The 26,504-nt window shown below is 42.7% G+C and overlaps 1 protein-coding gene across 1 annotated transcript in view; it reads right to left on the reverse strand.

Annotated features, from left to right (window-relative positions):
* Positions 1 to 735: 735 nt before the first annotated feature.
* The window catches only part of LOC115246160, a 31,856-nt gene continuing 6,087 nt past the window's right edge, over positions 736 to 26,504 (reverse strand). Inside the window, exons 2-3 of the mRNA XM_029824813.1 lie at positions 5,072 to 5,274; positions 736 to 2,803 (exon numbers count right to left, since the gene is read on the reverse strand). Coding sequence (XP_029680673.1) covers positions 1,232 to 2,803; positions 5,072 to 5,274 — 1,775 coding nt within the window. The 3' untranslated portion in view covers positions 736 to 1,231. The remainder of the gene's footprint in view (positions 2,804 to 5,071; positions 5,275 to 26,504) is intronic.

Genomic DNA, 26,504 nt, shown 5'->3' on the forward strand with positions numbered 1-26,504 from the left:
TATGTATGTATATATATTTTTATATATAGTATATAAATCAATAATTAGACACTTATTTACAATCGCAACGAGAAACATGTAACAAAAATTAAACTATAATATAGCCTAAGAGAAAGAGGTCGTAGAACAATTTTTCAGGTACAAAATGAGATTAATCGTTTATATACAAATTTCACTTGTAATTATCGTTAATCGGGAAAACGTTGCAAGCATTCACGCGATGCTTATCGTTTATCTCTTTAGATACTTAACGATCGAGCTGTGTGTTACCTGATTAAAATCCGGACGATCGAATTCAGGCTAATCGAAAAATGAGCTCGACCATCAGCTCGCATACAGTTTGTATACATACAGGTGTTCAACGTTGCTGCAATCACTCGGTGAACGTAAATTACCGGTTTCTCCGATTCCCCTTCTCTCTCTCCCATCCTCTCTCTCTCTTTCCCCTCATTTCCTTCATGTCACGATCGGCTACGCTCAATCTCACAGATACGCACGATCGTGCGATAGATGTAACATGCCATACTTTGTATTTCGAAATACGGACAAACGGGATTGTCTACGAACCGAAACGATTATTCGCTCGGTGATGGATAGAAGCAGCGAAGCCCAATTTCAAGGTGGGAAAATATTTTTGCGGCGCGCCCCCCTCCCCTCCCCCCGGATTCTCGTCCGGTCTCCTTCATTCTTACTTTCGTAAGAAAGCGCAACTATAACCCGATACCTCTTTCCGCTCGAGCGTGGAAAAAAGGCCCGCGCGCGGCGACTTTCTCTCGGCGCAAGTGTGACAATCGTCGCGACACGATTCGACGAAGCCGATTCTAATCTCCGAGGACTTGATAAGCGCGGTTCAATCGAGTTAGTTTCGCGTACCAGGAATCCTGCGAGCGCCATCGCGAGAAACCGATTGTCATCGTGTGACTGTGTGAAATTCTCGAGAGTTAGTCGAGAAATTCTTCTTACCTTGACGCGGTAGAAAAGAAATTTTTCAGCCAGTCACGACGAGGAAGATCTTAAGACGCCTGTGTTTTTGAGGAAATAGTGTTTAGGAAGATTACCGGTAAATCGCTCGGTCGGCAAATATTTTCTCGTTTTACGCCAGTTGCGAGAGATTTGCGTGTTTCATGAGAGTTTACGCGGGGAAAAAGATGATAGTCGGTGAGAGACTGTCGTAACTTTTCATTCCCGAGTGCCTAATCGAGTATCTGGAAGAGCTATTTATCAGTCGCGATCACTTCAAGTAATGCTTCTTCCTCGCAGAGGCGCTTATGCAGGGCGCCTCGTGCTTCGAACTCGTATCCTTCCACGCGGTGCTCTTCGCGGGTGAATCGCTGAATCTCGTTTTGGCCAGGGTCATCGCCTTCTGACAGCTGTCCTGCTCTAAAAGATCGCCCTCGAAGAATCGGCACATCTCTCGCACGGGCAGAGCCCTGGCGCCCCGATTGAGATCGTGAAGCGATCTTGCACGTTGCTTGCCCCTGGGACTGGGTTTCGAAGACGTTCGGCCAAGATCCTCCGTGCTTCTGGCCAGGCGACCGCCTAATCGCGAGAGGGACTCGAACAAGGTGAGCTTCTCCCGCACCGGCACGTAGTGGTCCACCCTTTGACATCGTTCCAGGAGTTTGGCAACGTCTTCTTCGCAGGGTGGCTTCAGAGCCAATGGGGAGTCCGGTGATTTCGGGGAGGCCGGGATCGCCGGGCAATCGGCGGACCTCGAGCAAAATTGCGACGATTGACGAGATACAGGGATCTTGGAAGACAGAAGAGCCAGGCGTTCTTTGCGTTCCCGAAGAGTTTCCACGCTCGCGACGTTGATGCTGGTCATCGATTGTTGTTGCACCTTTTCGCGAAAGATCCTTCTCTCTCGCGCGCGACTTCTCCTCTCGTTCAAGTCCGACCTGAGTATGCCGGGACTGCCGCTTCCGTTCTTCGGGCTGTTGTTGTTGTTTCGCTTGTCCGCCTCGTTCCGATGAGTTTCCTCGGTAGAGAACCTCACCGTGGACGATTCGTTCGACTTGATCGGAGGCAATCGGTCGACGATCGAATTTTCGTTTCGCGTTGGTGCCATGTCGATGGACGCGAGGATCTCCTTCTTGGACGAGCGTGTCGGACGTAAGTCGTCGTTGTCGTTGGCGGAGTCAACGACAATCCTACTCCTTGATCTACCATAGATTTTGGGCAGGTTGTTGTTGTTCTCCTCAGCCCTCGCTCTACGTCGCCTCGCGTCCTCTTCGAGAACTCGCCGGCTCCTCGCCTCGTTCTCGCGTCTGCGCGCCTCCTTGTACCTCTGTATCCTCTGTTCCCTCGTTTCCGGTTCCGGCAGGGGAACGCTGCTAGAGTCGACTGAGTCGACGCTGGACCGGCATACGCCACCCCAAGGGAGACTGTCGTCGCTACCCTCGCTGCTCTCGCTGCAACCCCACGCTCTGCCGACCGGTTGGTCCTTGGCGCTTATCACAGCGGGTATGCTACGAAATTCTCCCAGGAGGTCCTCGTCGCTCGAGTTGCTGCTGGACCAACCGCGCAACTCGCTCCTCGCTCTCCTCCTAGACTCGTCGAGTACTATTGTCGTCGCGCTCATCGTCGTCTTCTCTATCGGCGAATCACTCGGCCAGCAACGTAATTCGCTGCGGGATCGTCTCCTAGTTTCGGTTGGGCTGTCCGGCAACGGGATCGGCCCTCTCGGACAGATAGTCAGTATCTCCAGAAAGTTCAAACATCGTTGTGCTCGAAACGGCGTTTGCCGAACCAATTCAGCCGCGATCGCTCTGACCCAGGACCAATAGATCGGTTCCGTGTCCGCCTAAACACATAAAAACATCGACGTGTTGCGTTTTAATATCTTTAGCAATAATTGTTATAGACACAATATATATTTTTGGGTTCTTAAAAATATTTTATAAAAGACATATTTTTTTATATGTAATAAATATGTTACTAAAATATTATATTTTATATTTATATGTATAAATGGTTCTTATCTTATTTTAATATTTTAGCATCTCAGATGATTTTTTCTCTCTCTTTCTCTTCCTTCTATAACTGTATTAATATTCATCTCTTTCTCTAAATATTTTACAAACATTTTGTGACTTTCGCGGAGGATTAAAATGACGGATAAGAATCGAAGTGATTAAATAAAATCTGATCGATAACCGCAATATGAAAGTTTTCAGACAGATAGATGGGTAGATGGATGGGTCTGATATATAGGATAACGGGTATGTAGGACCACTATTGGCAGCATCGCCGACGGTTATGCGTATTCGGATTTCATATTCTCGTACGGTAGGTAGGTAGATATCAGGATGCTCCATCGAGTAGTCGAACGGATCTGTCTACCCGCAGGATCGACCGTGACACATGATTTCGCTGACTGGGTTGGCGATTCGAAAGTCGCCGGTTCGTTCGAAACTCACGCGAACGACCGACTCCGAACACCGTGGAATTTACTCGTTAACCACCGACGGCGCGTCGATCATTACCATCTTCGATGGGTAAAACAAATCTCCCTGTCGTCTTGCTTGCTAACGTGACCTTCGCGCGCGTATACGCTGTCGGTTCGACGACACTGGCCGATATCGTGTCTGGAAAAAAGCTCGCCAACAGGTTTCCCGCTATCGTTCGTTGTCTATCTCGACGAACAGCGTGGAAAACCCGCTTTCGATCGAAAACCGTGATGGCAAAATCGTATGCGAGCTCGTCTATATTTCCACGTTCTAAAGTGCCACGTTCATGATTGTTCACGATTGTTAATCATCAATGAGGTTCGCGTTGTTACCATAATTGCTTCAATTAGCATCATTAAGCCGACTCAGCATAAAAACGCGAAAATGTCGAAGGACTTGTTCGATTGACAGACTACGCGCCGGCAAGCAAGGCAGCGTCCTTGAAGTCTCATACAAAGAGGTGATGAAGCCCTCCTCGAGAGGCTACGAGAGCGAGCGTGGTGGGATTCCTTGACAATGGCGGGTCATGGGAGAACGGTGTAACAATCTCCCACGCATTTATCACGGAGTGCGAATCGGCCAAGCGGGTGTGTTGACCTTGCCTACTGGCCTTATTTAAGATCTCGTGATTCGACGGGGGCCGAGCGGAACCGGGAACCGGGCGTGTGTGTTGCGTCACGTGCCGATCCACGTGTCGCTCCATCGTCTGGACATCCGCGACCTTGCGGCAAGGATGCCTTTCGCGTATCCTACATTCTTCGAGCGCTTTACCCCCAAATCGAGGCGATTTTCATTAAGGTCGACGAGGGACGATTCTCGTCGTCCTAGAGAAGAGAGCTCTAATTGGATTATTCCGCGAGTCGAGAGAAAAGAAAAGGGGAAGGTGAAAATCCATCGCTACGTGCCAGGGCGAAACTCGTAAAACGAGTTCTTCTCCTCATCTCGTGAATCTGAAAGCGACCGATCCGAGAGCGACGAGCGTCTTCTCTATGCAAAGCGAGGAGAAATTCGCGAGCGATTTGAATTTTGGACAATTTTCTAGAGATCGGCGCTCGGCTTCTCACGGTAGATAGATAACTCGGGCGCGTTCTGCTCGCTCGCGGGGATTGTATAACGCGTTAGAAATCGAATGGCGATGCCGGCCGGCGGGACCGTAATTAGAAGTTGCTGCGAAACTGGGAGGCCGGCGCGGCCCGCCCGGCGAAAGTGCTTATGACCGAGGAAACGGATCGTGCCGAAGATAAAGGCTATTTACATGCAATTGCATTGCGTGGTGCATATTATTCCTCTCTCTCTTTCTCGGCTATTCCTATCTTCGCCTTCTCGTCTTATCTTCATTCTCTTCGTTCTCTTACGGTCACCGACGCTTCGATCAGCGGAGATTCCGTGGAACCGTGCCAAATCGCGAATACCTTCTGTTCTCATGAAGAGAGTTCCTGGCCCTCTAACATTGTTGTTGCGCTGGTCAGGTATATCGGGAGAGGAATTTCTCTTCAATAGGATGGGAAATTGATTTCTCACAAAGTTTGCGATTCTTAACGAAATGGGCGAATTTTTATATCTGTCCATTTAAAAATAAGACAGAATTAAAAACGAGACACTTGATCAGCGGTAATAATTACCCAAAATGTGGCGAGAGAACGACCTTCTGAATCGCTCAGGGTAAAACCTAGAGCAAACGTGTGCGGTTGACAGATGCTGGGCGATGCTTGACGGAGATTCAACGCTCTCAAGGGTAACCTCATCGGGGTACCTTCAACCCACAGCCAACCCATCCTGATGGAAACCGTCCTCCTTTCGCTCAGATCTTCTACGTACAGCTCGCCTGAAATTCAGATTAAAAAAAGAAATATGAGAGAACTGATTCATTTTATCACAGCTGAATCAGTTTTTATTTGCGACATATTTTAATCTTAATGTACTGCTTATAGATATCCTCTCTCCGTCAATGTGAACTTTTGTTCTCGTCGCGTTCAATAGCGCCGATCGTAAATGGTAGCGCTATTAATATTCGCGCCGCGGTTTCGAGATTAAGTCGGAGGAGAATCGATGATTCACGGGTTTATCGCGAACGTCTGGTAAACGAGCGGCGGAAGAAATCTCGCATATATTGCGAGCAATTGATTGTATCTGCGTTACGATCGTGCATATCGAAAGTAAGAGCCGTATCTCGTCGACTCGACGCGACGGCGAGCGATCGCGTTTATTAGCCTGATGAATATTTCATCGCGCGAGCCGCGAGTGCGCATTGTCGGAGGTGGTTACGGAGCGATCCGACCTCCACAATTTCTCGGCTATATCCCGAATTAGTCGATAGCATGCGAAGTATAGTGATCGAAGCCATCGACGTCGGTTTCAGGCCGGACACTGTTTTCGACTCGCGTCCGAAAGGATGTATCTTAAAAGGTTTACGTCACGAGCGCGCTCATTACGCCTTAGTTTACGACGTAAGACTGTAATTCCATCTTCGCGAAAAAGGAAAAAAATGCGGTGGAGGACATAAGAGGGCAACGAATCGAGAGATTGACGTCATCCGATCGAGAGGCGTGGGCGATGTGCGTGGTGGTATCATCGGCACCCCGTGGTTGCTCCTCGCTCGTTCACGATTCAATGACTATCGACCGAAAACGGCGTCAAATGCGCCTACGTTTCTCATCGCGGCACTCAGGCGACTATTTTTGCTCGACTCCGGGATAGAAATAGATTCCGCCGCGACGAACGAATGCTCGTTCGTCGTCTTCGTTCAATCTTACGGCGCCTGCGAGATAATCTGAGTCTGTCGTCGAGACGACGGCAATTCGCGGGCAAATAAAAATCTCATCCTCGTCTTTTATTTCGGCGATGTTAAATTACGTGAAAAAAAAAAAAAAAACATTTTTCGACGATTTGTTTTAGTAGTAGTATTTCGCCAAATTTCTTAATCATGAATTATAAAAATATCTATATAATATCCAGAATAAGAGCATCGTCAATTAAGGGCCCAGTCTACTCTAGCAGTGTGAAAAATTGTTGATTTTTAGGAATTTTTTTTTTAACATTAAAAATTGATCTTTTGCTTCCTCATAGAGGAAGCTTTGTTTTCGTGACAAAATTTTTTTTCCAGTTTTCTATGCCAATGTGTTTTTAGAATGTTTCAAAACGTCGAAAAATCATATTTTTGAAAAATGTTTGTATATATGTATGTATGTACGGAATGTACATTGTACAACCTCTAACTTCCGCAATTTTTGAGATACCGGGGTAATTTTTTAAAAATAAATAGGGTATCATTAAAGGATGGTTGGTATTGAATTTGGTGAGTATCGATGAAAGGGTATATTTTTTATAACATTTTTAATTTTTTGAGAAATGTCTATACATTGTAACTTTCGCAAATTTTGAGATATCGGATTAAATTTTTTTACATGAATAGAGTATTATTAAAGGATGTTTGATATTGAATTTAGTGAGGATCGGTGAAAGAAATTATTTTAATTTTTATTTTGCTCACAAAGTTTCCTCTATGAGGAAGCAAAAATTGAAAAATCCGCATGCTTAAAGCAGCTTAAGCATTGTAAGATAAAATGATGAGGAAGCAATGTGCAAGTTTTTAATTTGCACAACTCTACTTGTTTTGCATATGTTTTTATTGATGTTTAAACAGTACGTCAGTATTTTTAAATCTTGGATATTTAGCTTTTTTTATTTAATACAAGCCTTTAGCACGTAGCATGTTTAAAAATGGTTTGATAGTGACATGCTGCTCCTCGTGTAATTTTCTGAAATAAAAAAGAACGGTTTAGTTGTATTTCGTAGGATGATTTTGGACTACTGAACTTAATTTCATTTTAAAAAAAATTTGGAAATTACAAAGTAATGTCACTTTTAAATTAGATATTTCAAAATTTCGCTAAAATTTTTTCATTTCTCGAAGGTCAGAAACACATTGAATCTAAATTTTTTAAATTTTTATTAGATTCAGTATCCCACAAAAAGTGTCCTCTTTTTTCATTTAAAAAAAATTGAAACTATTCGGTCCATTAGTTTCCCAGATATCCAATACACCAACTTTAAAAACAGTGTTTTGAGAAAAACGCATTTAAAGTTTTGCAAGTTTATTTCAAGGCCATCCTATTCAAAGTTTTACAACTCCGTCAATTTTGCGAATTTTTCAATATAATTTGAAAGGTATTTTACAGACATCGTTCTTTCAGAAAATGTAAAAAAATCGATTTCTTTTGACTCTCTAAAGTAAACTGGGCTCTTAATTAATTTAACGATATTCGATGTTATTCATTGATCGAGTCCGCGTCTCGGAATTCGATGAATTCCGAACACTTGCCGCTTCCAATTGCCCCGAAAAAGAGGGGATCCATTAAGCGTTTCTTGCATTAGGCACTTTCCGAAATTTATCACAGTGAAGGACGTTTACGAGCTCCGAGTTATCAGAAGGACACGATTGACGGGATGCTTGGAATTCTTTCGGTACAATAGTAACAAGGAAAATGGACGTTTATACGTTTTGCCTTAAAGTCTTTCACTTGCATTCTTCCTTTGTGTGGGCGGATGTCGATGAACGTTTTATGTCACAACCTGACCTACGACACACTGCTTTTGTCCGGAAATAATCCCTTTCGCCAGGACGAAAATTTGTCTCGCCTAAAGAATCCCGCCGATTAACCCTTTGTTCACCATTGAGTGTTAGGTAACTCTCCGCTCGTTTCACTTTCTTACGCTGTCGCCATTCTTACAACGGACAACAATAGAGAATCTAATCCCGTAGAAAATTAGTCTCTGTGAATTGCCGTAGGTGCAAGAGGGAGGTCATCATAATGATGTCAGATAATGTCGGAAAATGAAAAATTATTAGTACACGCAATAAATGTTGACAAACTAAGGATTTTTAATATTTGTCATGATAGTATATATATATATATATGATATGTAATATATTGATTTATATTTAAAATTATCTTGCGAAATGCGTGTCGAGATGCGTCACGCGAGCCTAACATGTCAGTCGTGACGTACATGACAGGTCTCGAGGAACTTTACAGACTTGTATAGCGGAGTTTCGTGTCGCGACGCGCGTTTGGAAAGCGCTAGAAACAGCAGCGTTACATTTATGTCTCTCTCGGATACTGGGAAAAAATATCTCACGATGCATTATCGGAGTGAAAGCGTCGTCGTTTTCACGGGACGAAATTCGCATCGGAGATGCGATCATATCTCGTTGTCATTTGACGTTTGGTAGTGTCACGATTGTTCTCGAAGGCTAGAATCTAGCAAAATGTAAATGGCAGAAAGTATGAAAAATATGCCTTCATGCTCTTTAGGTTTTTTATCATATCGATGGATTGCATTGAATGGTCATCAAATGGATTTCGTGATATCTTGTATCGATCACGCAATAATCTGATATTAAAATCGCTTTTACAAAAGTTATAAGAGTAATTCTTGCAATCGAATCTAAATAAAGAGAAGCAAGATTTAAGATATTCAAAATAATAAAAAAGAAATATAATTTAATTTTAATTATAATTTAATTTTTATTTGTATAACTCAAGATCTATTTCTGATATTAAAATCGCTTTTACAAAATTAATTATTAATTTGTAATGTCTTTTGTTCTTTAATTTATTAAATTTTGTCGCCTGGTTTTCGTTTTTTAAATTTTATTTTATTTTATACATCCGTTAATCGCTCCTTGTGCCCTTTTTATATATTTATGATATTGTTGAAGACCATTTTTCATTTTTCCTTGCGGCTCTCTTTCATCAGAATTTTCAGTTCCAGTAATCGACATTCCTTTAATCCAAGTGATTAACAGACCATAAAGCTAGATAAAGACAAATTATGCGTGATTTGCGGATCCTGCGGATGTTACCGATCATGTACCTTCTCTATGATGATTTTCACACCCATGAATCACTATAAATTCATGGTCATTCCATTTGTCTACGCGGACAAGGCTCTTTACTCCGTGAGATTTTTTCCACGAACGCGTTACGAAGTATGTATCTGACTCATCGGCCAATCTCGTCAAGTGGGTGCATCAATTTTTTTCTTTTTCCTTTAATCAACCAAGCGCATCGATTGCGTCAACAATTACGTTATTTGAAAACGTCGGTTGCCCCGGATTGGAAGTGAAGTCGCGAAGTTTCTTTCTATCGAAACTTCGCGCTCGATGCTCGATGACAAAGCGAGACTTCGTGAGAGGTACATTGTTACTTCGGTGATTGTTGGAGAGATTTACGATGTACAAATTTTGTAAGGCACACTTGGGTACCTGCTTATGCGTTGACACGTCTGTTTAAGGATTTCTCCTCGTACAAATCCGAGTTTTCTGGTCGAAACGACACATTCTCGGGAAGCTCTCGAGCGGGAATCCTCCGCCGAGTTCTCGAATGCCCTTGGAAGTCCAAGCCTCTTCAAGAAAGAAGACCGCTCTCACGGCCCATTAAGCTCCAGAAAGCGAGCGTGTCGCGCGCATACGCGTGTGAATGATCTATAAATAAAGCGATCCGTTTCTAGGCCCGCATCCTGTCGTTCCGAAAGCTTCTCGGTTGAACAAACGTATCGGGCTATTACTCGAAAGTTTGTGCATTTGAAACCGCCGTCTTGATTTCTTTACTGGCGCATAACGAGAGATATGGCTTTAATAATTTCTTCCATTTGTTCTCACACCGCCAATACACGCGGCAAAAATAATTGACGACCGGAAAAGCTGTACAAATATATCCAGCGAAACGTACGCACAGGGACGTCTTATGGAAAAATATATTATTAAATAAAACTATACTAGAATCGCGTTTCTCGTGCGTGCAAAGTTCTTATCTAGGCATTTCGAGCAGAAAAAAAGGAAAGTTGTGCGACATTCTGGAATTGCACGCAGAAGAACAATGACGCGTCGTATTGTATCGCTCTCTCTTTCCGCGGAGAGGTAACGTGCTCAGACAAACACTCGAAGAAATATGCGATTGCCTGTAACTCCTTTCGTAAGAATTAGCTTTAGCATTATCACACAACGAGGAAAAAATGAGCCACTTATTAATAGTGGCAAAAAAAAAAATATATTTGTTGACAAAAATTATTATAAAAGAACATGCAAAATTCTCTTAAAAAATTAATTATAAAATTTAATTAAATTCCGTTCATACGCAATTTAAATTCGAATATTTCCTAAACAGATATATTCACTAAACGTGCGTGTATGCGTGAAGTTTTTTTTCATATTTTTTAAAAATATATTAATGGAATAACATCGACATTGTCGACACAATCATTATATCGAATTTTCGTTATGGAAGTCTATGAATATGTACGAGTTTCAAAAGACGGAGAACGTCACGAATGGTTGTGCGCGGTAGTAGCTTAATGCACGTCGCTGCACGTTTCATTCCGTCCCCCTTGCGGTTGGCCCATGGCCGCATAAAACTCAGGAAGCCGTTTGTTACTTAGAATTTAAGATGGGACACGCGGAATGTGTGTGTCTCACCTACAGGGTGATTCTTTCGAATTATTAACTTTTTTGAATCGACCGATTAATCACGGACAAGTTCAATTTTTTAATAGAGGGAGAAAGAAAGAGAAAAAAACATGCAAATGTATATCGATAAAAACTAGACTCGATAAAAACTGCAGAATTATTCGAGGCTACTTCGAGGTAGGAAGATCCCACGACGATCCTTGAGGCCGGCGGAAAAGGTTCCGAAGGAAATGCATGGACTAAGTCCTTCTTCCTTTTTGTGCTAGGCACTTCTTTTTCCGTTGCGCTCTGTCAACATAGAGGATCCTGTTTTAACAGTCATCCATTTTTCTTCACTTCATTCCTTCACGCTCTTCTGCCTCCTGTCAGTCCTGGCACGTCATCACGGGCAAACAGGACCTCGTCGTTTTTTTCTTCCCGCGCGGCTGGTCGCGCCGCGTCCTCGGAAGCGCCATGAATTATTTATTCGCAAACATCCATTGGGAGGAGGAACACCCTCGAATTCCGGTGAATGTCTTCCGATTTTCCACGCAGTCCGGCTTCCCTTCGCCCTTTTACCCTTTCCCGCGCGCGTTGCGAGGACGTAAGATTAGGATTTCACGGCTGTTGGCGCGATGAGGGAAAGAAAAAAAAACCGGAGGAAGTCGGCGACGCGCTTTCTCCGTAGGTCCCGCATAATTAGATTTATGGCCGCGTAAAAGAAGAGATATTGCGAAATAAGATTATGTGTTTGATGAGAGCGATCGCGTGTTTTCCACTGCATTTGGATCAAATACAACACTCGTGTGTGTATATCATTTCTCGAGAACTTTTTATAAAATCGAAATAAAAAGGTAGGTTAATCTTTTGTCACATTCACGAGATAATCGTGTTTTTTCCTTTTCTTTCAATATGTCATGTACAATTTTAAGTTCGCTTACACTGTAAAAAATTTCCTAAAAATTCAGACACATTTTTGTCTAAATTTTCAGATTTGAATGTTTTAAAAAAAAAATTTCAGACATATTTTTGTCTAAATTTTCAGATTTGAGTGTCCGAAAAAAAATTTCACGCTATCTGTCAATCATCAGAATCATTTTTCTAAAAGTTCATAAAAGCTTGAAAATTTCTGAAAATTAAAGTGTGTTTAAAAGTTCAGACAGCATTCTGTCTGAAAATTCAGACGGTGTGTCTGCAAAAAAGCTGCAGACACTTTGTCTGAAGTTTCAGTCAATCTTCTTTACAGTGTAGTTTCACCATAATTTAGTATTAAAACGCTTTCGATGGCGAACATGCACGTTAAGCTCCTGCGACGCGGAAGGAAGGAAACGCGTGTTCGTGGTGTACGCGGTGAAACGAGGCGATGTGAAAGTGACAAATCCGCGAGCGGTATCGGCCGCGGGATCGGCACCGTCAGGACGACCTGTCACGTGGCTTCCGGTTTCGCGTGCGACCAGGAAACGGCGGCGGCGACGGAGGACCCAAACGACTCGCGACGGCGACCGCGTTGCGGAAAAACGTTCACCGTTACCGAGGTGCGCTACCGGAATTCGCCTACGGTCTCGTGTAACTGTTGCCATTCGGCACGATGTGTGCGTGCGTGCGTGCCTGTGTGTACGTGTGTGCGTTGTCAGTCAGCGCGCGGCCAGTAGCGTAGAACGGCCTCGCTTTGCTTGCCTTGGCGAGAATGCACCTGCCCGTGAGCGCTTTCCAGACGAACGCCCGTCACATGGGGGGGAGGGAGACGAGAGGTGGAATTTTTTATCCTGTCACGATTGATTCATGGCGCCTCTGTGTAAATATAACCGCGATTTCAGAATTCACGGACTGTATGATCGATGGTGATACGCGCCTTCGTTTTTACGTCTCGCGGAAAGAATCTGTCGAATATTTAATTCCAACAGAATCAAGTCTGGAGTTTTTTCTATTTTTTTTTTTTTTTTTTTTTTTTTAATTACTCCATAAAGTGTATTATTTGCTAAGCGCGAATCCGCTCGTTAAAAATGTGTATCGTTCATTTCCGTGATGAATTCGAATTCGAGAGAGAAACGTCGTTATATAGAGATGAATTTACGAAACTTTGTTCGTAATCAATTTTATTCCACGATATATTTGATTTCCTCTCTCGTGTCTCTTCTCCCTCCTGTTTGAAATTAAACCGATAATTCAACGGCGGAGTATCATAAACCACGGGACGAGCGCTGCAAACATGCAGAAGTGGCTCGCATTGTCTCGTCTGGCGAAACAAACGGTTCGTTAGTAGTAATTACAAGGTAAACCCGTTAGCGTAGGCGCATAGGAGGGAACGTTTTTTTTTTTTTTCCTTCAGGAGCGTACCCACCAATCGCGCACGCCCGTATTACGCTGAAATTACTGCGGGAGGTCGAGTCGGTGCTTATTTCGTGATACGGGGCAATTTTGCCGTCTCTCGCGGCGCAGTTTCGTTGAAGTCGTATTCAATTAGTCGCAGCTCGTGATCGCTGAACTCGTAACCGCGTTATTCCGCTCGTTGTTTCAGCAAACGAGCTCCCCCCCCCCATCCCCTTTCTCGTAACCATCGATCTTCTCATGTAAATCAAGCATTCGTCTTTCGTGCGAGTCATTTATTATTATCTCACTTTTTACATCGCTCCTCGCCCTCCCCCCTTTCTCTCTCTCTCTCTGTCTCTCTCTTTCTTTCTCTTTCACCCCTGTCTTTGCATCCCCCTCACGATGCGCCGGACAATGCGGCACCGCGCCCATAAGCTTTTTGTGTGTATTTCGGACGCGCGCGCAGGCATGACTTTGCGGCCTTTCTTCGTGAGACACCTTGCGCCAGAAGATTCGTTCCCTCCGACCGACAGAGCCATTCCCGTTTTAGCCGCCGAGGTCTTTTACACGGCTCCGCCGCCCCATCGTCGTCGTCGTGATTTTAAATCCGCTTCAATGCAAATAAACATACGGACGCGCACAAGGTTTTTACGCAATTTTTCCATCACCCCGGTGGGATTAAATTTCGAATTCGAATAATTCCCTGTTCGTCTTTCGAAAGCGACACTCCTCTTTTCACGGCTTCGACGAGCGATACATATACACGAGCGATGGAAATTTCTCAAACGGTATATACAAAACTTGGCTCGTCCGACGACAAAGGCTATTGTCAATCTCCGCAAGCGTTGCCGCACAATAGCGGTCGGGAAAAATAGTCGTACGATGTCAATGACTGGTAAACGAAAGAGAAGTTACATCAAACAAAGTCGTTACGCATAAACACGGAAATATATGTATATCGAAAGAGCCGTAGGGGAGACATCTCGTTTCGCCGACAAGGGAGCGTATATATCTTATCTCGCTTCCAATTTATAACTCCGTCATTTCGATCTTATGTCATTTTATCATAGATAACTTCCTCGCATTAATCTCGGCAGATGTGGTCAGAAATTTTTCTCGCTATTCTCGCGCGACATCGTCTCTTCCTCTTCTTTTCTTAAATCATCCTTTGTTCCTCCGTTTACATTGATAAGGCAAAAACGTCAAGGAAGAAAGGGGTGCGAGAGTCTGCGCGAGATGATGAAGTGGGCAGGGGGGACGGGGGAGGGAGAGGCGGAGGAGTAACGGACATGAGGACAGAGGAAGCATTCATACGAGTGCGACACGTGTTTCCTCGGTGCCTTCATTCGGCGTCGCTTCTCTCGAGAACGGACGTTACTTCTCGAGGTGGCGCGAAGCGGCTTAATTGAACGCGAAATTTCTCCGCAAACGAACCGGGAAGTCGTCATGAGAAAATTTCTACTGTAGAAAAGCTGCGCGGCCGAGAATGCATCGTCGTCGGCGAAAGCCGTTTCGAGAGTTTCGTCGATATCCCCTTGTTTGTTGCAAATAAACATCGCTTAAAAAAAGAAATTTCTACGAAACGATGATAATGGGTTATGAGAAATAGGGACAAATTATTCGTGAGAAAATGAGTAATTACCATTTATGTAATATTAAAAATTTTCTAATAAATTGCTGTCATAATAAATATGGAATAAGTGCTTATCGTTATTCCTCAAGATACGATCTTTTTTCAACACACATGTGGAAAATTTATGTTTTCTTATTAAAAATATGTCGGTAAAAATTTTTATGTTAAATCATTAACATTTATGTATTAATTTAACATATTGCTGTTGTGTTAATTAAACTCGAATGTTAAATTATTTAAACAACTGAAAAAAGATATTAAAATGAAATAATATGCATTTATTTTTAATTTTACACAATAGATATGTTCCATATTATTAGTGACATTTATCTGTTAAAAGTTACAGAAAAAAATGTTGATTTTATTCTACAATAGGAGTGAGAGTGACCACAGTCAATAACATTTTTCCAAGTTAATTTTATCATTAAAAATATATTGATTTTACACAAAATTTATTTCAAATTATTATGAAATTTGCATTCATATTTTGTGTTAAAATATTAACAGAGTATTAGTGTCACCATTTAACATATCCATATTATGTTAAATTAATACAAAAATTTGTGTGGACCGTTTGGGACATGCGATATACAATATGTCCAATTTAAGCCAAATTTTCCAACTGTTTCGATAAACGGCACGACAATGAATCGCGACGACCCTCGAATTAGCTTTTCGCTACGTCGGACGTGTCGGGGATTCGAAGCGAGATGATGACGCGACGAAACACGAACAGGAAGAGGTGTAGGATGGTAAAGACCGACAACAAAAAGAGGACATCCTTTTCGCTTAGCTAGCGAATCCATTGTGTAAATCGCAGTTAGTAGGAAAAAAAACGCGTGTATTTCAGCGAGAGAACCTTACGGTTATCGCTTTCGTTAACGAACTCCGATCGATCGATAATGACACGACGGAAAGATAGAATTATGCGAGTAACTTGGCGGATCAGGATGGAAGAATCTGTAAGATTTCGAAGACGGGAGAAAACATAGGTAAAGATCGGATGGGAGATTAAAATGGATAGAGAAAAAAAATTTCCAACGGTCGGGAGATGTCATTTATCTTTATGCGACGATGATCGACGAGCGACGTACAAAGGATAAACTTTTAGGATCTTCCCCTAAACAGCGCGACAAAAGACGTGGTATTGGGGACAACGGTTCTGTTTATCCAAGAAATTATCGCGATCCAATGGATCCCAAAATGATTTTGCGAAACTTTGTGTACGAAACGCTCAAGCGCGGAGATCCCCGGAATTATTTGATCAAGCTATTCAAGTCATTAAGCTTTGCGTATCCGTTTAGTAGTGATTATCACGGATATCAAAGAGACGAAGCGCGCAAAATCGACATGTTATATTGATTTTAAAATTATAAAAATTACAGCATGCAAGAGGGAGATTCAATAATCCTCATACCCACACAACGGGGTTCCCTCTTCGCTTTTCTGCCTCTTTTTTCGCGAGTATTACTCGATAAAGAATCGCCTCCTTCCTCTTTTCCTTCTCCTCGAGAAACAATCGTTATTCAGGAAGGAGACTCCTCGCAGCTCACGTTGGCGCATTTCGTGGGGCATTTATGCATCGAGTTTGAACCGGTAGGGCTTTTCTTTCGTCGGCCGATCGATCGTGCGACCAGAATCGATACGCGCCGCACTTTTTCTTCGCGCGCACACAAAACGAGTGCATTATGCTTGGCGAAACAATGCCTGTCGCGTAGCTCTCACGTGCGGCAGGACATCGGAGGACAGCTGGCTAGGAGCCTGAGAGAGCTCCTTCTGCGGTGACAAGTGCCTGCGATTGGCAACCGATTGTTCCCAGAGCGATCAATACGGGCGCGTATCGGAGACGCCGAGTGCTCACACATACACACTCGCACACGCAAGTTCAATGGCTTGAAAATGTGTCGTTTGTTTTAGAAAATGTCGTGGAAAATTATAAAAGACTTATCGAAATTAATATTATATTAATGGGAGAATAATTTTAACGAGAGAGTCGTCTCTTTGATGGGAATTTTCAGCGGAACCTACGGGTTATTAAATGTATTATAAAGGCTATTGTGTATATGCGGGCGAAATCTGATATCCTTTTGAAGAACCTCTTTCGAGTTTTCTTTTTAACCGTCTCACGTACACGTACTTTTGGCTCATCGAAAGTTGAACGATACTCTGTGTTCACGGCTGGTTTGTCTTTTGGCCTTTAATTTATTTTTAGCGCGCAAATGTTATTCACGCATAATTACGTCTCGATTTCTAATGGCATTTTGATTCGGCAAGGTCGACGCGAACTTGTACGTTCAAACGTACGCAAAGTGTGTTACGCAAAATTGCACGGGGTCGCTTACGTAACTAGACACGGTTACCCCGTTAATCAAGGAAGTAGCGCCTTATTGTTTCTTTGCTCGCATCGTTTACCCGCATGCCAAAGTGTATGTAAATGAGAATAAATCCGTGGGGAGAGATCGTTCTTTTCAATTCTTCTCATCAATATTGCCTTCATCCAGTCGTGAGTAAAAGTCATCAAACTTGGCTACACAATTGGAAAATTTGGCTTAAATTTAATATATATTGCATGTCCCAAACAGTCTGTACAAATTTTTGTGTTAATTTAACATAATATGGATATGTTAAATCGTGAGATTAATACTATGTTAATATTTCAACATAAAATGAATGCAAACTTCATAGTAATTTGAAATAAATTTTGTATAAAATCAACATATTTTTAATGATGAAATTAACTTAGAAAAGAAATAATAAGATGATCTGTAGTTCTCGTTCCCATTACAAAATAAAATCAATTAGCGTAAAAAAAAAAAAAAAAAAAAAATTCCATTAAAAAAAAAACAAAGTTAAACTTCATATGCCCCCCTTAGAATCCTACAACTTTTGTCTGAAACATTTTTTGATATCTCACTTCGTTTCCGAAAAATATGCCCGCGTCACTATAAATGCCTCACCCTATATATAGTATATTATATATAAATTTTTATGTTAAATATTTAACATACAAATTTTAACCGGCATATTTTTTAACAAGAAAACAAATTTTCATACTGTGCAGTCGTGAGTAAAAATCGAACTTGGCTACATTATATATATATAAAAAATTATATTTTGTTTTTGAAGACACTCTCGATATTTTAATTCTTCCAATATTATTGTAAATGATTGATGTTTCAATTTTTTAAAGAACTGAACACATTTCTTATCTCAAATTCTGCTATCTGCGACTCAAAGAACATGGCTCGAGAGCACGTATCGCAGGCGAGATTACGGCGGTGGAAACATATTTCCGACGATCTACACGTCCGACTTGTTAACGGTTGGACCAACTATTTTCTCCGTACATATTTCGGCACGATCGCTGATGAGTTGTCGAGCACATTGTTGCTGGGAAGAGAGGCGAGGAGCGTGGCGATGCATACGTTACGCCAATGAAGAAGAAGCCCCGTTTGCCGAGCCTTTCGACACGGTCATTTTCCGACCGGTAAATTTCCATATAAACTGCGCGAGAGCCATTACTATCTAGCAAGGGTCTCAAAATCAACTGACCTTCATACGCTCTACCCGTATCGTGGCCCTTTCGTCGCATAAATTAGACGTTTAGTCTCGCGAGTAATTCACTCGACAATGCAGTGTGAAAAGAAACAAACTTTTGCAATACTGTTTCCTTTAAAAGTCACAGAGATACGTCGCTCCGATATATCGCGGCAAAGTTTCACGATATCTTTTCTCCGTGATTCGAAATATCTCCCTTCGTACCCGCAGGGAACAGCGCTTGCGTTCCCATGAAGGAGATAAGAAAAGCCGGGTGAGAGATGCCTGCGTATCCGTAGAAATCAATTTTCCGCATTGCGAAAAGGCGCCAACTGGTCCGATCTTCTCGAGACATCCCTCTCTGTCGATCCTCGAGACATTTCATCCGAGGATTCCGGACCCAAGGACGACGGAGCCCTCGTAAAAAGACGGAGCCTCCTCGTGATGTCGAGGTGTCGCGGCGTGAGAAAGGGGTGCGAAAGCTCGTCTTGTCTCTGTAGCTGCTGTTGCCGCTGCACGCTATGGTGCCTTCGAGGCCCTTTTGTTAATGATTATGGTTTTCTGTCGCCTGCTCCTTCTCTGCATCCGTGCAAGGAGAGAGGAAGGAAAAGAGGCGCACGGCAGGACTGCGACGCAAGCCTACGAAGGTAGAAACCTGATTCCGTTTTTCCATCCCCTCTTCTCTCTTTCTCTCTCTTTCCGGATTCTTCGTCTTCTCGTTCTCTCTCTCTCGTTCTCTCTTTATCTCTCTCTTTCTTGTACATGCACTCGTGTACCCGTTCCCCGACTCCGTCGATGTCGCCGTTTTTCTGTCTCTCCTCTCTCGACCGCGTGACAACGACCCGGAGTTAAGTAAACATCATCGTCGGGCTCTAATGGAAATCGAATCGAGACGCAACGCAAGCTTTCGCAGCGTGAGCGAACTAAGCGGCGCCATCGTGGAAGACCGGTTCCACGTTTAGCCTGTGAACCCCTTTCTTTTCTTTTAAGAATTACTCGACCAAAATGCTCTCCGCTGCTCTCTCTCTCTCTTTTTCTTTCCTTTTTTTCTGCCAGCCTCTTATTGGCTTCACGACACGACATTAAAAAGCTCGCGGACCGGAAAGGGGTGCGTGCTTGTTTGCTTTCACGTGAAAGCCAAACCTCCGCTTTGTGCCGAATTCCTTTCATCGCGAACAGTAAACAAGGACAAATTGTTGGCGCCATTGTGAGCAATTTCGGTTTACCGCAGCGGTCTTGTAATCGCGTTAGATAACTTTATATTAGGATGTAATTGATCGCGCGATATCGACGTAAAAAAGAAGGAGAGAGAAAGAGAAAGTTTGCCTTTGCTCATCCGATCGCAATCTCGAGAGAAGAAGAAGCAAAAGAAGAGGCAAAAGCAATTTTTTCCTCTCGCAATAGAGGATGATAGAGGATTCTACATGGCATTTTCGACTAAGCATGTCCCTTAACCCGATTGCTTGACGACTCAATCCCGGCACGACCCCACAAAGCAGAGAGCAGATCGAGATAACATTGTCGCACGATTTTTCGTGACGACCATTGTGACGCACAGCTGGCCGAAAGGGTTGCACCGCCATTACGACGATTTTGTCCCTTGATTCCAGATGGGTCGACCCTTCCGAGGAGAGATGTACAGACGGCTTCGTAACTCTTTCCTTTTGGAAATTAATTGTTGCACCGGTCCCGTCATACGCCTCGGGGTCGGACTCACGAGGTGCCTCTTATCGCGCGCGCTGTAAGTTCTCCAAGCGATCTGGAAACGCGAGAAAAAGAGAGAGAACGAGAGAGAGGGAGGACGAGTTTTCATGCCGAACGAGATCGATCGTATTTCTGCGAGACGAATTTTCCACGTGCGAACCCTCGCACGCCACCGTCTTTCGCTCTTCTATCTATCTCTCTCCTTCCATTTTTTGCCAGAGGGTACGATATAGGGTGTAATACGATATGGGGATTATGTCGCGCCTCGACGGCACCTAATTGAATCCCGGAGGTACCGGATGTTGTACATGTTGTGACCGTTAGTCGACCAATTCCTGAACGACTTCATTCATCTGTTTCTTTTTTACAATGAGCTACTTTGATGCAATAAACGCACCGTATATCAGACGATTTTACATATTACTCGCTTCGCCGCTTTTTATATTTCGCAGAAATAATTAAATTTATATTATAAATTTACTCAAGCAAAAGATTCGAATATAAAACTAAGTGATACGTGCACGCGTATTTTTACGACGCCTCTCTCTTCTTTACAACCGTTTTAAATGTTACGTTCCAGTTGTCAAACAATGACGATCGATAGCTTTACAAGATAGTTCATATCGAAGGGTGTAAAAATATCGTGGACTCGAGCGACAAAGAGAGATCAACGTCACGTCGTGGGCATGCAAGATTTTCCTCTCGAACTCCACGATAGATTTTTATTCAAATCCCGCGTCTCTCGTGCGTTATGACGGCAAAGGGTTGACACACAGCCTTGTCGAATCGTCTCTAAGCATTTTTTTTCTCTCGCACGGGGGTCGAACAGCTGGCGATGTAACGTCGCGTGACTATCATCCATCGTAGGGGCGGCGTCGCGTACGTTATTTACGATTACGAAACGAAAGGGGGTTCGGTGACCTTATGCATGCATGTACGTTGACGCGTTTACGAGAAAGAATATTTTTTCCTCGTAAAACTCTACTCCTCTCTCGACGATAAATACCAATGGGCATGTTGCCTATAGACGGAGAAAGCAGCACGCGCGACACGAGCATAAGTGCCGACACACACGTGCACCCGTGCAAGGACATTTTTACAGGACACGCAGGCCGGCAAGACCAGTTTCTGCGGGCGATTCTGGTTCTCTCGAGAGGAAGGGCCAGGGTGGATGCAACTTCCGACGACGGCGACCATTTATTTTGACAGTGAGGATGGGGAACAAGCGTGATCTAGCTCGTTGACGCGTCCGTAGCGTAAATAACCGCGATGAATGACAGTACAGAGGCGACAGAAACTTTAAGGGATGTAAAGGAAAAGGATGAAGGAATAAATACGACGATGCCACCTTCTTTATCATTGTGATTTCTGATTTTATCAAAACGTTTTGATAAAAATTCTTACGCGGTTGACGAGAAACGCAACGCTCGGGGAAATATTGGAATATATTATAAAAAATTTTCTAAAAATTCAGATACATTTTTGTCTGAATTTTCAGGTCTGGGTATCTGAAAAAAAATTTCAGACAATCTATCTTATACATATATGTATAATCATCACAGTTGTTTTTCTGAAAGTTCAGAAAATTGTGTCTGAAATTTTAGTCAATATATCTGTAAAAAAGCTGCAGACGCTTTGTCTGAAAAATTTCAGAAAATTGTGTCTAAAATTTCAGTCAATATATCTGTAAAAAAGCTGCAGACACTTTGTCTGAAATTTCAATCAATTCTTTTTCCAGTTTACTGCATTGTCGCTTTGCAAGACGTATATAAAATCGCGAGCGATATCGTTATTAAACGACACGTTATATCTCAATCTTAGTAACGCGAATTAATGGATTCGAACGCAATCAGATAGTTCTGGGTCAGCGCGAGGCATATAATAAGAAATCAAGAAAGTCATGTAATAATCGAGATAACGTTAACGCACTCGGGATTTAATGACCGACGAAGCAAGCATTTGATTCTAGGTTGAAAATCGATTTTCTCGAAAATCACACGTGCATGCTAAAGAAAGAAAGAAAGAGAGGGGGGAGGGGGGGAAGGGGGTGAAGAAATAAAGCCGCTACATTGATGATCGAGGTGAGATTGTAGCCGTCCATTTAGAAATCCGATACAATATTTAAGAAGTTCTTATAAAATCGCCCAACGGAAACGACTCCCGCCGCGCGCGTCGCTTAAGGCCAAGAAGCGTAAAAGAAGCAGAAGGAAATGTCGATGCTATCGTGCCATTACGATTAGATGTAACGCGCCTAGCCCCCGTAATTACGTTGCTACCGTTCCCATAGATCCAATGAGGGTCCCCTTCCTGCGTGTCCATCTAAGCAGAAACGTCATGCGATCTCTTTTACCGTTTCTTTTTCTCCGACGTAAAAGAATTCTTTTATAGCCCAAAATATAAATGCTAAAAATATATTATATTTTAAATATTATGTTAAATAGATCTAAATAATTCTATTTTATTCTGCAAACAAAGAAAAGACATTTAAATATTCCATTTTCAGCAAATTTATATTAAGAATTAAAAAAACAAAGATATATTCTAAAATTATAGAATATTAAACTAAAGAGAATTATATAAAATATTAAATTACAGAATTATATAATAATTAAACGTAATCAATTATCGTGCATGTATTAATTGCGAGAGAAATAATGTTAATTGTAAGAAGCTTGATTGATATTGATAAAGCAAAGAAATCTAACATGTCTATTAAAATTCTCGCATATTACATGTTTATCGCATGATTTTAAGAAAAGGTCGTATTAGTTTTACTAATAAAAAAAGAAAATAATTTTGTGCTAATTTGCAATGAGTGTATGTGATCGAGAATAATGTTTAGATAAATTGATTCTTTGTACCTCGTCCTAATTTCGAGGAATTATTCTTCTTTGAATTATTGTGAATTAAATTTATAAAAATATGTTATATACTTGTATTATTTTATTATTAATTTATAACATTTATTATTAATTTATAAATTATTATCTATAAACTATTTATAAATTATTTACAAATTATTAATTTATAAAATTTATTATTAATTTATAAATATATAAAAATATGTTATACACTTGTATATTATTTTATTATTAATAAAAATTTTCGGAATGATCTGTTAGACTATTCTCTAGTGCTACCTTTCTCGTGTTCTCTGCTGGAGTTAGGCAGTATTGATCAAACAGCTGATAACGATTATGCGCGTCTTGGCGAAATTCTAAAAATGCATGTCCGTTGTCGATCAGATGAGAGTCCTGCGGGAGAAAGAAGATATAAGTGACAATTACCGAGAGACCTAAACGAAGCGGTGCCCGCAGGGAACACTAGGTCACAACAAACGGTGCAACGCCCTGACCTGCCTCCATCTTCGTTCGATCCTCCTTATGCGCATCTTCTCTCTTTCTCTCTCTTATGTATCGATTCACCGCTCCCCGTCGTTCTTGCGATCGCGGGAATACCGTAAGTCCGTCTCACTCGTCGCCAGTAACGGCTGTATCTCGCGTGTAAAGCAACGTCGACTTCCGTCCCAGCTACTGTCGCTGTTGCTGTCTCTTTCATCGGCGAACTCTGTAGTGTCGCGTTTCTCTCTCTCTCTCTCTCTCTCGCATCTGCGGAAGATGCCGTTTTCTCTTCTTCCCAGGTAGTCGTTTTCCGAACGTGCGGGTCAGCTGCTCTCTCCTTTTCTTCCAACTTCTCTCTCATCGGTAATATATTATATCTCTCGTAGAAGAGACAGCGATGTAAAAATTTCAAAGTGAAAGTTTACGTGTCAAAATATGTCCCTTGCTTCTCATCTATTAAAATTATTGCGACTAATATAAATCGTGCGATCGTTTCCCTTACCTACTTTGGTTAATTAAGTGAAAATAACGACGGAATTATAATTCGAGATATTCATCAACAGGCTCGTTCAACTGTTACCGTTGTATACAGAATGTCTGGTAGGCCTCCCTCGAGGTCTGGTGGATTTCTTTTATTGTTTTTTTAATTAGATGCCCTCCAGAACCAGATGCTCGCTCGTTTCTTAGACATTTCTCTTTCTCTCTCTCTCTCTCTTTCTGTCTTACATAAACTGGAGCCTTCTCTATTCCGCCAATACGATCGAGTCTTTTCTTTCTCTCTTGTTCTCGCGCGTGTTTCGTTCGTCACTGTCGCTCGACCAAGTAAAATGAAAGAACACAAGTCGTTCCCGTATCTGACACACAGGGGCAGGGAAGGGCCATTTCCTGTCCGACGCGGACATTATTCCCGTCAGCTGTTCGAGACGGAGATGGAAAGATTATCTATCTCGGCCCTTCTCTCGTCATTCGCGCCAAACAAATTCGGACACATATCCCGTTAAATGGTTTCTCTGTTTCATCCTCTTTATCGCCTCTATATCTAATCATTATCGAGCTGACGCTCCGATACGTCAGATCGCATTTCATCTACATAGATGACCTGACATATCGTATTCATATTTTTTACAAAATCGAATAAGATTCCTTGCTTCAAGTCTGGTTTCTCTCGTTGTTGAGACAATTTTTTTTTCCGCCTCGCTGTCGACGAAATGACGCTTTCTTTCATCATGTTCTTCGCGATGCGACACAGCCGAGGGCATCTAATTACACCCACTTGAGAGACCGACATTCCCCTCGTCAAGTCGCGCTAATTAATTTGTGTGCGCGAGAAACCGACGAGGGGACACGTGCGCTCAGAAAAAGCGTTCTCTGCTCTGTCGTCGCGCTTGGAGAGAGATCGTCAAGATGACGTTGAAGAGTTGCAAGGCTATGGTCTTAGATACCGAAAAATCCATTTCGTCTACTGTGAATTTCGCGATTCTTTGAAAGAATACGAATTGTTGTATTAGTGGAAAATGAAAACTGATACGAATCGTGAGAAAACGCTCGACGACAGACTGCAAAATATTTTCACAATCACTTTTTTCCGACAGAACTGGTTGCTTCGAAACTCGATTAGGCATCGAGAGGAGATCCAGCTCGAGACGCGATTTCGTTGAAGCGTCCGAGGTCGAGGATGACGCAGAAGAAAGTCGAGATTGGCAATAATTAGAAACGCCGATATCAAATACGACCCGTCGATAAGAAGTGACGTGAGAGCGCGTTTATAGAGATACAACTCGCGTTAATATTATCAAAAATAATTGGAGCAAACGAGAAAACGTATATATGTATATCATACCAGATATTTTTTTCTCGTTATAATAAATCATAGTGAAACTATTCTTTCTCTCTTTCGCGCGTCCATAACTACACATACTGCAAAAATAACTCTGCTCGACGATCGGGGCGCGCCTTAAGGAACGTCGTCCAACTCCGGATGTGTTATCGTCCGCGGGTGTGATAACGCGTATGGTGCAACGAGATACCGGGTGTGAATGCGCGTCGCAAACAACGACGCGCAGAAACATCCGATACAGAATAGCGTCCGATACGTGTCGATTTCGAGAAACAGTATCGTCTCTTGTGAAAATAGAACCGTCATCGATCTCATCCGGAACGATCGAACTTGGTCTCTCGTGCATGCGTCCGGCGATTTTAATCGTAAATGGCATGAGAGTCGGTCGCCGAATACACACGTGCAGAAAAGCCGAGGAGCCGAGATGTTTAGTGAAAGGTAAACGCGCGTCTCTCGTGGCCGAGATTCGAGTCTCCCGATCGATGATGATGAGCTTAATCCGAGTCGGGTGTTGCGTCGATCCGCTCGAGTGGGACACCCGATATATGCGCGAGCGATTATTCGCGATTTATTATTCGCGCTCGTGCGAGAAGCCAGCCGCCGCCGATGTAATTTGTTTAGACTCGCGACTCGCAGACTTTCCTCTCTCTCTCTCTTTCTCTTTCTCTGGCTTTCTCTCGCTCTCTTTTCATTCGATCTGTCTTGCACGACGATAGAAGTGATCCTCTTTCGCCTCCTTTGGCTCAATTGAACCTTTTTAACCGCAAAGACCCGCGCCTTTGCGTCGGGAGGCGCAAGCTCAATTTCGTCCCCTGAATAGTGATACTTAGGGGATTACTTCGCGAAATGTATAATGCCAGGACGGGGATTTCTCAGGAGGATTCTCAAGTATAAAAAGGATTCCTAGAGAATCGCAGAAACTCGAATACGGATGGGGTCCGACTTTATCTACATGTGTATATCTTAATCCCCGGTCGCGTCGAGTTGCTCATGAATGGCACTTGTGGACCGTGCTTAATTCGGCACTGTGACCCTAATTTAAGTCGCCCGGACTTTGGAGAGAAAGAAAGAGAGAGAGAGAGAGAGAGAGAGAAAATGAGAGACATGTTCATTGCGCAAAAGAAATCGTGCGCGAATCAAACATATGTATATACAGATTCGTTTCTTTCGCGAATGTCACCGAAACCGCCGCCGAATCGAAAACGATGAATCGCGCCAACGGAAATGAAGAGCGTACACCACGTAA

Source organism: Formica exsecta, unplaced genomic scaffold (assembly GCF_003651465.1).
Source record: "Formica exsecta isolate Colony F162 unplaced genomic scaffold, ASM365146v1 scaffold139, whole genome shotgun sequence".
In the NCBI taxonomy this organism is placed as follows: Eukaryota; Metazoa; Arthropoda; class Insecta; order Hymenoptera; family Formicidae; genus Formica; species Formica exsecta.